This window comes from Antechinus flavipes, chromosome 2, assembly GCF_016432865.1.
Source record: "Antechinus flavipes isolate AdamAnt ecotype Samford, QLD, Australia chromosome 2, AdamAnt_v2, whole genome shotgun sequence".
Taxonomy (NCBI): Eukaryota; Metazoa; Chordata; class Mammalia; order Dasyuromorphia; family Dasyuridae; genus Antechinus; species Antechinus flavipes.
Window position 1 is genome coordinate 528,192,995 of NC_067399.1, and position 16,571 is coordinate 528,209,565.

At 32.6% G+C, this 16,571-nt stretch overlaps 1 protein-coding gene across 5 annotated transcripts in view; it reads right to left on the reverse strand.

Moving 5' to 3' along the window:
* NEDD4 (NEDD4 E3 ubiquitin protein ligase) overlaps nt 1-16,571 on the reverse strand; it is a 113,087-nt gene that overhangs the window by 46,861 nt on the left and 49,655 nt on the right. For 2 of the 5 annotated variants that reach the window (XM_051980705.1, XM_051980701.1), the window contains 6 exons: nt 13,536-13,586; nt 10,487-10,548; nt 8,663-8,765; nt 4,228-4,394; nt 624-741; nt 330-497 (listed from right to left, as the gene is read on the reverse strand). In XM_051980705.1, the coding sequence (XP_051836665.1) occupies nt 330-497; nt 624-741; nt 4,228-4,394; nt 8,663-8,765; nt 10,487-10,548; nt 13,536-13,586 (669 nt within the window). The remainder of the gene's footprint in view (nt 1-329; nt 498-623; nt 742-4,227; nt 4,395-8,662; nt 8,766-10,486; nt 10,549-13,535; nt 13,587-16,571) is intronic. The other 3 variants (XM_051980703.1, XM_051980702.1, XM_051980704.1) reach the window with 3 other exon arrangements.

The following is a 16,571-nucleotide window of genomic DNA, read 5'->3' on the forward strand; positions in this document are numbered from 1 at the left end:
TTGTTTATGTAAAAAGTATTTTCCTGATTCTGTTCATTTCATTGTATTCAAACCACCTGGGATTCTCTGAAATAGTCTGAATTATTTCTTATAAAGCAATAACATTCCATGATATCCATAAATCACAGTTTATTCAGACACTCCTTAAGTGTCTGAAAAACAATCTAAAGTTCCCCCTTATATTACCTCCCTCATTCTTAATCCCCTCTTATTATAGTATGAAAAACAAATTGAGTAATGTTCAAATTCTAAAAAGAATTAAAGAATTAAATATGCACTTACATTCAAATATTAACAATTTATCAAAAACAAATCAAGAATTTTCTTACACAGTTGAATATCTGTTGGCCTATAGCTGAATTTCCAGAGGTAGAAGGTCTGGCATTTAATTCTCTTACAAAGTATGTCTCAATATCAAAGTGACTTTGTGGCAGAAGAGACTGGAGATTTTGGTTGCTACATATGGTAGCTTCATCTTCTGTTATAATCTCCCAACTCTGAAACAAAGAGAATCAGCTTAATCTACGATTATTTTAATATATTTATAAACTATAAGTACTTTATTAGTTAATATGAAAGATGTACATAAGACAATAGAAAAAAAAAATAAAATTCTTTTACACCTCTGTAGCATCTCTGTTTTCAGAATTTTCAGTTTCTTCAGATATTTGCTTCCGTGTAGTAAATGCATACTGCCCTTGCTGTTCAATGTTAGCATTCACAGTATTTTCTGTGTTGTGCCTGCACCAAAAATATGAGTCAAAATCTATATTTTATATCATGGGAAGTAAAAATAATTATAATATTTAATTTTATGTATTGCTTTTCACAAAGTGATTTGTAGTGATTTACAAAGTACTTTACATGTGCTCTTATTTGGCTAACAGCCATTCTGAAATAGAGAAATATTATAGGTATCATCCTTATTTTAAAAATGAAGACACTGAAGCTCAGAGTGGATTTTCCATGTTCTCATAGACTACTGTTGGAAGTGGATTCATAAATTAAGAAGGGACTTTAGAGACCACTGTAGCCACCAAACCAGACCTAGACAAGAATTCCCTTTATAACATACCTGACAGATGGTCATCTAGTTTGAATCCCTCAGAATGGGGGTATTAAGGGAACCCAATACCTCCCAAGGCAGCTCTTTCCAATTTTGAACAGTTCCAATAATTAGAAACATTTCCTTTTATCAAACACAAATACTGACTTCAAGTCCAATACTCTTTCCACTAAATTGATAAAACTACAGTGAGGATTTAAAAATAAATATCAGATTAATCATACTAATAATTATAGCTAATATTTACAAAGCATTTTTATAAGCTGAAAGTACTCAACTTTTATTACCTTTGTTCAAAGACCATGGAAAAATCCAGATGGTAAAAAAAATTAGCATTTTCATTTTTTAAAAGGTCTAATACATCTTTTATTATGTTGATTTAGCCCCTTTTTTTGTTTATACATCCTCAGTCAATGGTACAGTATTTGTTTATCTGTGTAGCTGTGTAGACCCAGGAGAATATAAGGCTCTCAGGATTGTATTCCCAGAGTAATAGATGCTGAAATAATTTATACTGTATGATCTAAAATAACTTTATCTCTGATTTTCTTTAAAAAAAAAAAAGAAAGAAAGAAAGAAAAAACAGAAATTCTAAAATTTTATCTAAATCTCTTTATCAGACTCTTATTTACTAGAATTACTTCTGAATTACTAAAATTATCTAAGGAACTTCTAACATGGACAAACATATTCTAACAAAGAACAAAAGTAAAGATGACCTAGTAGGCTGCTAAACTGAGCGTTCCAGATAAGAATCATCAAATCCAAAGTGGAACCTAACATATGAAGTGGCTAAGGCAGGGTACCCCAGGTTAGAAGTGACAGCATCAGATTTGAGAGCCCTAATGGGGAGGTAGCAAAGGTCAGGGATGAGGCAGGCTCCCAATTTCTTGACAGAAAGTCTTAGGGCTCAGAGAGCGGAAACAAAGACACATTTTTTGGATATGGCCAATATGGGAATTTGTTTTTCTTGACTATTTGTTACAAGAAATATTTTTTAGTTTTCTTTTCCTAATGAGGAAGGAAGGGTGTGGACAGAGAAATGTATTTTTGTTACCTGAAAATATAAAATTGAATTTTAAGAAATTTCAAAAAAGAAAAAGGAGGCAGTGAAGGGTGCTTTTTTATCAGGAAATGAAAGAATTAAGAGCTGGAATTCCTGGATCCTGGTTCTGATTCTATTTCGAGCCAGTGATGAGGCCATAGACAAGTCACTTTACTCGAACACATTCCCTCCCTATTCTAAGATGAAATGTATTATTTTTGGAGGTATTGGGCTATTCACAATGATATGGCAGAAGAGATTCTTACTCAGCTTTGGGTTGAATTAGATGAGTGTGTTTCTAATTCTGAAATTCTATGTAACTTTTTTCCTCATTTGTAAAATATGGAGACTGGATGATCTCTAAGGGTTCTAACTTGAAAGTCATATGGTACTGTAAAAAGACTATCATAAAAATTTGGCTGGATTTGGGGAAAGTTAAGATTGCCTTAGACAGTGGGAGTTTTTAAGTGGAGGTCTATGGACCCTCTGGGGATTGTGAACCTCAAATGTAAAAAATATCACATCATTATTTTTACTAACTTCTAACTGAAATTTGATATTTCCTTCAATAATGAATCAAAATCAAATATTCTAAGAAGTATTCTTTAATTTAATTTAGATTTAATGAGGCTGCTAAAGAAGTCAAATGCATAATACAGGTAAGAACCACTGTTCTAGAGAAATATTGTTGTGATTGTCTTTAGTTACCTTTCACTACACAAAAAGTGTCTATTGGCTACTACTAGCCCATTATACCAAATATTTTGACAAAGGATTAATGACAATTTGTAGAATAACATAATGTAGAATATAGCAATTGAAGACTCCATAATATTAAAAACCTATCAAAAAAGAGCACTATAATATTTTAATCAAGGGCAGCTAATTGGTACAAAACTTCATCCTGAATTCAAATCCAGTGTTAGACACTTATTAGCTGGGTTAACTCTGTGCAAGTCACTTTTGCCCTATTTTCCTCCTCTGTAAAAGGAAGGACAAGGTGATCTCTGAGATTCCTTCCAGGTCTAAAGTTCTTGTGATCTCCACCCCAAAAAACCTTCTTCTCTATTTCCTTCAACTGATGGCACATGACACAGTTTCACTAATCAGTCAATCTCCTGTTTTCTTTCTAGTCTGTCAGTGTTCCTCCTAAAATGTGACATGTAGTAGAACTAAACAAAAGTACGACACCACTTTTATCTCCATTTTGGACTCTATGTTTCTATTATTGTATCCCAACTTTTCCTTTTAAATTAAAAATTATTTTTACCATAATTCAAATGTAATTAAGTAACATTGTATTAATCCAGAAAATTAACATGGACCCACAAGACCAGGGCCTGAAAGAAATAAAGTGTAGCCCAAGTTTTGGTTTCCATGTCAAGTATCGGAATTACCAGATTAGACTAGAACCTCTAAATCTTTTTCAAAGGAAGTACTAGTCATTCCTCTTGTATGCTGTATTAGAGGAGGTAATTTTTTTCTTAAACTCAAGAATATTACTTTATGTATATTTCTACTAAACTTTATTTTAGCAGGTTTGATTCCTTATTTCCAACTGCTGAGATCTCCTTGGATCATGATTATGTGATTCAGCAAAATCAACTATTCCTTTTCAATTTCCATAGAATGCATATAGGATAGGCATGCCATTTGTGCCATCATCCAAGTCACTGAAAACAATGATAATAGTAAGAAGGAAAGCCTAGAGCCATAGGACAATATGTCAGACAGAGGTTTGCTTCACTCTAAGCTATCGTCAGACTCTTTGGATTCAAGTGTTCAACTACTTCTGAAATTATCTGATTCTGCAGTCACCTGGCCCTCAATCCTCTGTAATTCACAAAGTTATAATGAAACACTGTCAAATATTAAGCTAAAATCTATTTAGGCCTTATTTATGATATTATATCTACCAATATTTCAGAAAAGGAAATGAACTTAATTATTCAGTCAATGCTAACTTCCTTTTATTTAACCCAGAAGCACATGTAAAAGGCTTAATAATCTAGTTATCAGTCTTAAAATTATTCCGATTCAGTAGTGAGCAACATCAAAATGACAATATCTAGTTAACATTATCTATAGTACAAACAAGGATGCTATCACCACATACTGAGGGGTTGGTCTTCTCCATTGTGTTCTTCTAGACTCATGATTTACATAATAGGTTCTTCCAAGAACATCTTGCCTTTCTTCCCACCCTGGAGGCAGAGGAAAGGATTCCTGTTGATGCTGCAAATGAAAAGTGGCATCGCGTTGGTCCACAATAATCCAGCCAGGCTGAAAATTACAAATGTTTAATTTAAGAGATGAAAGTAAATTTTTAAAAATTTTCAAATCTTACATACTAAATGGAAAAGGGAAATTTTAAATTGCATTAAGTATACAATATTTAGACCTGACAGTTACTCAATGAACATTATAATATAACCTATAAAACCGCAATTAAGTAATTTTTTGGTATTTGATCTGAGATAATTTTAGAAAATGAAAGATTACTACATATATTAGGAAACTTTACATTAAACTACTTTAAAATAATCCAATCATTTTTAAAAGGAGAAAGGATAATGCCTGTAGGAAAATACAAAACATCTTTAAACAAGCTGGAAAATTTATAGAAGTCAAAAGTCTATTTAAAGTATAATCTTTGAGTCGTTAGTGAAGCTTTTTGCAACTGTGCAGACACAAGTAGAAAAGTAGTGAGTGATTTAGATATAATTGCAAAAGTAAAAAAAATCCTGATTAGAGGACAACTTTTGGATTTCCTAAGTACATATTTATTTTAAGCTCTCTAACCTTTGGATACAAGAGAAGTAGAGGTTACAGAGATTTGGTTAAGCCCTGAAGCAGAAGAAACACTAAATTGCAAAACATAATTCTCTCTATCCTTCAGGTAATTCCCTTTTTAAGTCAACTGAATATTGAGGAGCTATCATGTAAGTCCTTGACAGTCTATGTAAGTAAATGTTCACAATCACTTAAAGTGGACCTTATAAATAGTATTACACTTATACTTCCCAAATCTTCTGTAATTTAAAAGCTGCTTAAGAGCCTGATAAGTAAAGTGATTTGCCCAAATCACACAATCAATAGTCATTAGGGACTGAATCTGAACCGTTTTCCTGATTATAAGGATGACTCTTTATCAACTACAAAATACCTAACATACATTTATAAATAAAATAAAGTTCAAATTGTCCATTCTTTAAAATGGATCTTTGCAATAAAAAAACCCTGGATTACTATGGTCATTTACTACTGTCTACTGTGTATTTAATCTATACCACAGACCCAACAATGTATTTCTTAAGCAGTACCAAATTTGCTCTATAAAATAATGGTTTGGTAGTCTGACTGGATGGCCCTTGCAGCTATATCTTTTGAAAATAAAGAACTGGGGGCAGCTAGATGGCGCAGTGGATAGAGTATCAGCACTGAAGTTAGAAAGACCTGAGTTCAAATTTAGCCTCAGACACTTAAAACTTCCTAGTTGTGTGACCTTGGACAAGTCACTTAACTCCAATTGCCTCAGAACAAAAAAGGAAGAAAGAAAATAAAGAACTGTTGGAATGGAGATCCCATTTACAGGTAAACAATACCATGTACAGAGTAGGCATTCAAATATTTGTTGAAGGAATATGTCTCTGAGATAGCGCTCCTATAGATGGTGTACAAATAAAATGTTTTCTGCCACTTCTATAATTTACAAGCAAAATGTTAAAATTGGAAGGGACATGTGGGATTATCTGATCTAAAAACCTCTTCTCACCTGAAAAAGAGAAAACGGTGTCCTAGAGTGTTTGTGGTTTTCCTAAGGTTTCATAAAGCCTCAAAGAAGGACTAAAACTCAAAAGTTGTAATTATTACCTTTGATGTAATTAGTATCAAATTTACATTTCCAAATTTAAATTCTATTCTGACGTATATTCTACTATATCTCTCTAACTGAATGTTCCCTTACCATCTCAAAGTCAACATGTCCAAAACTTGATTTACCAACCTTTACCAAAATAATTTGATCTTCATTTTCAAATTTCTATTAATGTTGATTTAAACAATCATACTTGAGTCTTCTTTGACTCTCCCTTCTCCCACTGATTCAATCAATTGATTCTATTTCTGCATCACCTTCCCCTTTGTCTCTCCTTTTCTCTTCCTATTGTTAGAATTGAGCCTAGATTCTCTCTTCCTTAGCCATTGCGAGTATTGCTGGTATTTTTGTATTAAGTTCATTCTATAGAATGTTGTCATATCTCCTTAATATAACCTATCGGTAATCACAATATCACAAACTTTATGTGAAAATCAAGCTTATTACAAGAGAAATTGACAAACACATGAATACTAGCAGGACAAAAAGAGGAGGAGATACCAGGAGGGGGCGTGACATGGGAGGGGAATGGTGCAGCAAAGGTGGGGAAAAAAGACAAGACCACTCCAAACACCTCATTCTTTTCTCTTGGGAACTGGTAGGTTATGAAGATAGGAGGGTCTGCTTTTCTGCAAAGAACCCTGGCTGCACAAGCACTCTCCCAGACTGGTACTTGGCACCTTTTTTGCCTCTCAAAGACCCATAGAGTGATCAACTTGGGGTGTAACAACAAATTATGTGGGTTCAGTGGGAGCTTCATCCTTAACAAATTCAAGGGCCTCTCGCATGCTCTAGGTCCAGCATTTCTGGAAAAAATGGCTTCTCTAGAAGATAAGTTCAGAGGACTCCTTAACAGTCCTCACCACTATCAACATTACTCTCCTATCACTTTATTATTCAAAAACTTTAAAAACTACTCAGACTTTTTAGTGTGGTTTTCAAGGCCCTCCGCAACTTGGTTTCAACTTTCATACCATGTGCTGCACTCCAGGCTCCAACTACATAGTATAACTTGCATTTTTCCAAATTTATTTCGTGTTTTCTCACTTCCTTTTGTTTACTCACAATGTTACTTGAGTCTGGAAAACATTTCCTCCATCCTGCTCTGTTCAATGAATCTAGCCATCCATGGTCTTGCTTATCTAGTCTACAAATCCATGCCTTATTCTTCTAGATGAAAGCTCTCTCCTACCTTTCAACACCCATACCATGTTTGTTTTTATTCTCATTAATTATCGTATTCTATATTTTTTGTCAGGGAGACAGAGACCTGCGACTTCCTTACATAGGAAGTTCCCCATGAGGAAGACTCTCTACCATGCAGATGGTATTTTGCAATTTCAAGTTTTAGAGCTATGCTACCTTGGACATGGGGCAGTGAAGTAACTTACCTATAATAGTACACACAATATGTATCAAAGGCAGGACATGAATTCAAATCAACCAGAGTTCATATTGTCTTGACTTAGAGATCAAGTTTCTATCTATTACTAAATTATCATAAGTATTATTGAAATAAATTACACTATTATAAATTTACTACTAAAATATACACTAAGATATGTACTATAGTTCCTTTACATGTGGTATGCTTCTTGAGATCAGAGATCATGTTTTATATGTCTTTATATCTCCCTCAGTAATTAGGACAGTGTCTCTGACAAAATAAAAGTTCACTTTCAGTTAGCATAAAGAATCTCTTGGCCTCACAGGCAAGAACTTTCTACTAAATTGTGACTCTTATTTTTTCACTTTGGCTATTCAATTCATTAAAAAAAATTTTCACGTCTCCTGACAAAAATCAAGAAAAATACCCATATATCATGTCCCTCCAAAAAGTATTCCATCAGATCCTTAACTAGAAAAATTACTATTATTACTACTGCTATTGCTACTATTACCACTACCAGTTAGCATTCACCCAGTGCTTTAAAGTTTACAAAGCACTGTATAACTTTATCTCATTTGATCCTCAAAACAACCTAAAGAAGTAAGTATCATTATTACCTCTTTTTTACAGATGAGAAAATTGAAACAGTGGTTAAATGATTTGCCCAGGGCCACATTGTTAGTAAATGTCTAAGGCAAGATATGAACTCAGATTTCCCCATTTCCAAGCCCAGCACTTCACCTTCTTTACCACTTAACTACTTAATTATTATTATTAATGTAAAATAAAGTATTTCAATAAATTCATTTGCTTTTTAAGAATAACCTTAAATAAGTTGAGAAAATGGAGGGAATAATAAATCTTAGGAAAGAACTTGCAATTTACTGATGTTCTTTTAAAAAACTAAATTAAGAAATATTAGGATCTGGTACTATTTTAATATAGAAAAATGTGACAGAATTTCAGAAAACCTTTTGCAAAAACAGAAAATAGAATGTAACTTAATTTTTATAAATTAATTTTGGTAAATATATTCATTTATATTTATTAGGCCTTTCTTCATCATTACATTAAAAAATTTAACCAGCAATAGCCATTCATAGACTATAGTATGCATAAGTATTTGAAACAAATGGGATTTTTTAGGCATATTTGGAAAAGGTAAATATATTTTTCAGTTAACCAATTTTCTTTAAAACAAATTAAGTTACTATAGTTGTTTTCTTGATTACATAAAAGAATAAGAAATCATATGTATTTTAACAAATTAAAACATCTCCCCACCTCTAATGCTTCAATCTGTTCTGTGTTTTCATCCTCAGATCCACTGGCTCTAGGCATATAAGTCATTTTTAATCTAAGATAACCTTTAACCTTTGATTGGTGACTGTAAAAAAAAAGACATAATTAGGCTAAAAGACTATAAAATTCATACTTTATCAAAGGAATTGAATGACTTGGAAAATTTAAACTTCATGACTTCATGAAAATTATATTTTGCTTTTCTAGTAAATGTTAATATAGTAAAACTTCACTAGTTAAGCTCAAACTAAGAGAAAGCCTAAGTGAATTAGTAGACATCTAATAGGAATAATAACAACAGAAATAGTCATAACTCTTTTGTAAATCCTATAATTGAAACTAGATCAATGATGCTTAAAAGAACATCTGCCTTATTGAATAATATTTTCTCATGCTTAATTGATTTTTTTAGGTGTGAATAGTGTTTTACTCATAATAAAGCAATGATGTAGGTAGTCTATTAAATCTCCATTTTACAGATGGAAAAAACTAAGACACAGATATTAAGTGACTTAAATAATAGTTTCATATACATCAATACTAACACACACACACACATCAATACTAACAATGATTACACTCAAGAGATATAACATTTGCTAAATGTATGTTCCAAAAGGAAAAAAATGCTTTTTGTCACTTAAGTAGTGCATTTAGGTGAAATTTTTATTTTATTTTCTAAAAATAATTAAAATATAAATTTCAGCCCATTTTAAAAAAAATGACTTCAGGAGAGGAGACTGAAGTGCTCTTTTATTTTTTCTTCCTTGTAATCCGGATATGAGTTGGGGGCAGGGAGAAGCATCTTGGGCACGTAACTGATAATTCTCCTCTTCCACTGTTTTTGGGCACAAGGCTCACCTTTCCTCAGGAGCAATAAAATGAGTCATAAAAGACAATGGATGGTGTCGGGTAGAGAAATGATTCTTTGGAGTTCTTTTCCAATTTAGTGCTTGCTGATTTCTATTTTTCTTCAGTAAATGCATTTAACTTTTATGTTAAATGAGATAATTTTTTTAGGTTCACATAAAAACAAAGATAACTAACCTATAAATTAACAAGTACTTAATGTAAACTTTATATATTCCCTTGTATCCAGCATAGTGACAGCTTAAAAGTACTGTTAGCTACACATGAAAAGAATTTCATACTCCCTGAATTTCATTTTTAGAAGAAAATTCTTCCTGAGTTCCTATAAAATGATTTTATAACATGTAGAAAAGGAAAAAAACAGTAGGAAAAATGTTATTTTTAGATAGAATTTTTGCTGCCTCATTTAAATAGTTTCAACAGTAAATCAGTATATATCTTGACCATATCTGTCTAGAATATTCCAAGGTGCTTTTTTGAGGGGTTAAATATAGCCTTTTTGATTCAACAGTACAGTTATAAAATATCCTCTTTGTGTTTTAAGTGTCTCTGTGCTTATATTGCCTTCCATTATTTATAATGTAAGTCAAATGAAAGTACATATTTATCCAGGAAGACTGGTTTTATATCATATCATTTACTAGTTTGTAGACAAAGTGGCAAAGTGTGATTTTTGAAATATGGTATATTTCACTAAATAAGATTTATATGTCATATATGTAATAAATATAAAGAACAATCTTCTAGTCTCACTTGAAAATAATTTCTTTTTGCACAATTAGAAAAAATGCTGCAGAAAATCAACAATAAAAAATTAAATTATTTTTGAAACAGATTATTTGCATGTGTAACCCTGAACTTATATAGAATTCAACTGAACAATAAAGTTAGAATTAAGACATGAAAGTATCATTTTCCTATCTGCCACATACTGACCTTCTTGGGTGAAGAAGAAAATCCTTAAATGTGTACGGTCTTTCCATATTTGGATTTTCTGTCTAGAAAAAAATAGAGGGTTTTCAATATCCAGTTGTAAGATAAAACTATACTTAAAACATTTGTGATAATGTAATCAAAAATAAACTATAGATAAATTATATCACACAAAGAAGTAAAAGTATAAGCTTAAGTGACATTTCTACATTAGTCAGGTTGTAAAAGAAAAATCAGAACAAAAATCAGAAAAATCAGAAAGAAAAACAGGAAAGAAAAAACAAAAAAAATGAAAAATACAAGCCATTCCCCAATTGATAAATGGTCAAAGGATATGAATAGGAACTTTCGGATGGAGAGATGAAAACTGTAGTCATATGAAGAAAATCTCTAAATCACTATTGATTAGAGAAATACAAAATCAACAATTCTGAGGTACAACCTCACACCTATCAGATTGGTTAATATTACAGAAAAGAAATTCAATATATGAGGAAATTGGAACATTAATTCATTGTTAATGGAGATGTGAACTGATTCTGGAAAGTGATTTGGAATTATGCCTAAAGAGCTATAAAACTGTGCATACTTTCTGATCCAGTAATACTACTTCTAGATGTGCATCCCAAATAGATCATAAAAAAGGGGAAGAGATTCACATGTGCAAAAGTGTTTGTTGGGGAATAACTGAATAAATTGTGGTATGTGAATGTAATGGAATACTATTTTTTGTGTAAGAAATGATGAGCTGGCAAATTTCAGAAAAATTTAGAAAGGCTTACATGAACTGACACTGAATGAAGTGAGCAAAACCAGAAGAACATTGTACATAGTAACAATAACAGTGCAATAATCAACTTTGATAAACTTAATTAACGCTTCTCAGCAATACAATGATCTAAGAGGAAAATGCCATCCACATCCAGAGAAAGAATTATGAAGTTTGAATGCAGATTGAAACATATTAAATTCTGTTAAGTTGTCATTTTGGGATCTTTTTCAAGAGATAATTGGTGTTTTCTATCAATGATCATTTTATTCTCTGGTTTTAGGATATTAGAGAGTTCTCCTTGATAACTGCTTGAAAGAAGTCCAGGGTCTTTTTTTTTTTTTAAATCATGGCTTTTAGGTAGCCCAATAATTCTTAGATTATTTCTCCTGAATCTATTTTCTAGGTTATTTGTTTTTCCAATGAAATATTTTACATTTTCTTCTATTTTTCCTTCTTTTGATTTTGCTTTTCTGATTCTTGATTTCTCATGGTCATTAGTTTCCGTTTGCCCAATTCTAAGTTTTAAGGAATGATTTTCTTCAGTTAGCTTTTGTACCTCCTTTTCTATTTCACTACTCTTACTTTTTAAAAGTTTTTTCTTCAGTAGATTCCCTCCCCCCATTTTGCCAAATGTATTTTTAAAGGAATTGCTTTCTTCAGTAAAATTTTTATCCTTCCTATTCCAAACTGCTGACTCTCTTTTCCATACCTCTCATTTCTTTTTTCAGTTTTTTCCTACCTCACTTATTTGATTTTTAAATCCTTTTTGAATTTTTCCAAAAAGGATTTTAAGGCTTGAAATCAATTTATATACCCATTTAAAGTTTCATGCAGTTATTTTGTTCTCTCCCGAGTTGGTGTTTTGATCTTTCCTGTCACCACAATAGTTTATTATAGCCAAAATTCATTTTTATTCATTGATCATTTTTTTGTCTATTTCATGGCTTTTAAAGTTGAATTGTGCTCCTGGAGTACAGGGGGTACAATCCCAACCTTCTTGTGTTGGGGGTTTTGAGCACTGGGGTCTTAAATACTTGGTAACTTGCTCACTGTGCTGGGGTAGCCTGGGCCTACTCACTTGTTATTGCCTGGTTTCTGGGGCTGGCAATTTGCCTTCTTTACTGGGCTGGAGGGTCCACTAATGGCTTTCTATGCCACTGGCCTGGTGACCCAGAACTAAGGGACTTTGGTTGCTGAGCTATGCTGTGGCTAAAAGCCGCCCCAGGCTTGGTTGGGCACGGTCTGTGCTGGACTGCACTTTCTTTTACCCAAGTGAGACAGACCTTTCTTGAAGTCCTTCCAAGATATCTTGAGCTACAAAATTGTTTCATTCCATCTTTTTGTAGGTTCTGTCCCCGCTCCAGAATCTGTTTAGAAGTTTGATTTAACATAGTTTCCAAAGGAAACCTAGAGAACTCAGAAAACTCCCTGGCTTCTCTCTGCTATCTTGGCTCTGACCATTTGGGGGATACTTGGCAAAGTTACTGGAGTGATTTGCTATTTCCTTTTTCCAGTTATTTTATAAATGAGGAACTAAGACAAACAGGGTTAAATGACCTTCCCAGGGTTATATTTGCACTCATGAAGATGAATTTTTCTGACTTCAGGCCTGGCATTCTATTCACTTGGCACCTAGTTGCCACATTTTGATCTTGGAAACTTCTAAATCTCTCTGTTGAGTTCTGACTTTATATCCACATTCAAATCTTTTTAGCTTATCAAAAATGTTCACTTTAATGTTCTGTTATCAATTATATTTAGTACATATTATTATAAACTTATCTGAAACCAGTAATTCTTCACAGTTCTTCTAATTGTATGAGTGATAATATTAGGGTCCTTTTTCTTATATAGACTCAAAATTTTCTGATTCACTACCTATTTTCATTTTCCATATCCAGTCATCAAACGCTATGAATTTTTACATCTCTTTATCTTTTGTATCTGTCCCTCCTTAATTTCCATGGTCACCATTCTATCCTAGAATCTCATGCTATTTTATTATAAAAGTTTCTTTTCTATACTCTCCCCATTTATTTCAATTCTGCTATTAAATATTTTTTGTCAAACATTGTTTCCATGATCAGAGAGTTACCTTTAAATTGGGATCACAGGATCATATATTTTGATAAAATTGAGGAGATAGATTAAGCTATTTTAAAATAAAGAATAGACTCAAGGATTACAAGAAGCAAGCTATTCTATAAAGCATACGTTTACACAAATATTGTTAAATTAAAAATTTTGAGCATAATAAAATAAGTGAAAGTTTGTACTAACCGGTAACTGGTAAAGAGGTACATTTACTTGACCTAGGAAGTTATCGCTTGTCTAGAAGAATAGGGAAAAACAAATAAGAAATATGACCACATCCTTTAGCAACCTCAAAGTCAAATTAATTTTTTGATAGAAACCCCTAAAATTTCCTATCCCATGAAACAATGATGGCAAAATAATAATTAATAATTATATATGTAGTCTGTTGCCTATTATCCATCTTGTGTACCATCTTTTCTTCTCAATGTTTCACTCATAGTTTTTTCTAGGTTAAAGACCTTATTATGTGAGTAAGAAAAGGAGAAAAAGAACAGATGAAAGAAAGGAAGGGACACTGTCTTACTGCTGGAGTATATGTCCTGGAGAACACTGAAGGCTTGCTTAACTTGGAAAGACTTAAGATGGTAGGCGTGGGGAGCTAATGAATTTTCAGGAAGTCATATTTCTCATGGCCTCATTTATGGCTCACAATACATTCTCCAGCTGTTCTGAGGGTTCACAGGCATTAAAAAATGGACTGGATCAGAGTGATTCAATTCTACTATCATAACTAGGCATAGCTGGAACTGTTATAAAAGCTAAAATATAGAGATCTGTTTTTATCAGCATAAATCTATGAAGGGTCAGTTCTATACAAAAATAAAACTAACTTAAAATTTATCATAGTGAAATAGCTATAACTAGGCCTACATCTAAAGTTAAAAAAAAAGACCTATGCATTAAAAAAAAATCACAAATGTTTTTTATAATGACAAACGAATAACAACTCAAGGCGGTAACAATCAATTAGGGAATGGTTGAACAAATTATGGTATACAAATGTAATGTAATGAAATATCCTCGAGTTAGAAACATGATTAAAGAGAGTTTCAGAGAAATCTAGCAAGATCTGTATGAATTGATACAGAGCAAAATTAACAGAATCAAAACAATTTGTACACAAATCAACACCATAAGGAAAAAGAAACACCAATCTCAACCAGAAAACTGAGAATGTACAGCTCCTGAAAAGAGAGAAGGTGGTAGGCTAAGATATAGGACAAGACAAACATTTTCAGATATGACAAATATAAAAATTTGTTTTGCTTGACATCGAATTTTTGCAAGATTTTGTTTCATTAGTTCCAATATTGGGAAGAGGAAAAAAGGTGGAGACATTACAAAGGGATTGTAGCAGAGCAGGACTGATTAGAGTTACATGTTGAATTTTTAACTTAAAAATAGAGGGGAAAAGCTCTGTCATAATGCCTAAATCAACAAGAGAAAATAGACCTACCTGGCAGCCTAAATTTCTGACAAACTTCAAATCCAAGCTTTAACTTGTCAGCATAAGACAGCAATGAGTTAATTAGTGATTCAACAAGCTTTTATTAAGTGTTGGTCAGTGCTGGAAATAGAACTAAATGAAGAAAGAAAGATAGTCCTTGTCCACAAGTAGCTTACCTTCTAACATAGGAACCAACACATAAAAGAGATCTAAAACTTGGGGAGGAGAAAGAAAAGAAAATATTCAAGATGGGGTATGGCACAGACAGTTCTGCGGAGAAGCCACCCTGCTGAAAAGGGAGGAAGTCACCATAGGCCAGGGCCTATTCTTTAAATTGGAGGTGCTGGAAGGAATCAGCCAATCAGCCTAAAGCCAAAAAGCCTCAAAGGCCACAAGAAGAAGGGACTTCCAGAGAGAAGATGCTTCTAGGACATGACAGGGAGCAGCCTGTGGAAGTGGAACTGCAGCGCAGCCGGGGCAGGAGGGAGATCAAGGAGAGAGAAGGTACAAAAAGTGGTCCAACTGAGCACGACCCTCAGGCTATGCTGTCCTAGAAGGGTATGAGTGTGAGTGTGAGTGTGTGTGTGTGTATGTGTGTGTGTGCATACGTGCGTGTGTGCACATGCACCCACTCATGCGTCTATGTCAGAGAGACAGGCAGAGGAAGAGAGAATGTGTAAAATTTGGATTTTGTGTCCTACATTTAATTTTTTTTAAGTAAGCTACAAAAATAATTTTTCTAGCTTTAATTCACACTACTTCTACTACTACCATAAGTATCATCAAGAGCTCATTGAAGGAATGAGATAAGCAATAGTCTATGTAATAAAGTACTTAATAATAATAATCAGTTACAGTTAAGGTTTGCAAAATGCTTTACAAATATTATCTCATTTTATCCTGTTAACAACCCTGGAAAGTAGATGCTGTTATTATTACCTCATTTTACAAATAATGAAATGATTAAGACCTATGTTCAAGTAATTTATCTACAGTCAAATAGCTAGTATGTGTTTGGAGTTCCTTAGAAGTAAGATGTTCCTGATTTCATGGTCTGCATTCTGTCCAATGTCCCTTACTGCAATCACTGGAGAAAGTGAATAAATTTAATTCCCTTGTGAGTGAGCAATTACAGGTACTTTTTCGTTTATCAAAAAAAATTAAGAAGAAAGTGTTAAATTCATTCTTAATAAATATCAGTCAATCTATAATGTTCATTACAACTTCTCTAGCCAACTAATTATTTCATATTCAGTAAATTCAAGCATTACTTAGCAAGTTATATCCTAAACTATGTGAGTTGCTTTTGTAAGAGTAAATATGTATTTGGTAAGTTTATCTCACTTAAAAATTCTTCTGGGAGGAAGAGAATTCAAAAGGTAAGATACTTTAAAAACTGTTTTTGTTAAGATAAATATCCTGGTTAATAAGTGTTTTCTCAAGGGGTGGGGGAATTAAAGTTCTTCAAAATTGCTTACAAAACAATAACAAGATTTAAGTGAAAATAACTGCTAAAATACTGCCAAATTTTGCGAAATCCTGACTATAGATATTTGGATTCTATAAAAAGATTCTTCTGAATATGAAATTCCTTTTGTAATTTTTACTTTATTCATTTTGCAACAGTTTGATTCATATATATTTTCCAAGAATATATTTTGAAAATAAAGATTAAAAACACTTTTAGAAGACATATCTTTGAAATAAAAAGTCAAAAGCATATCCAAAGTTTTTAATCAGATTGCCAAACCTTTTTACTTAAATTGTGTTTC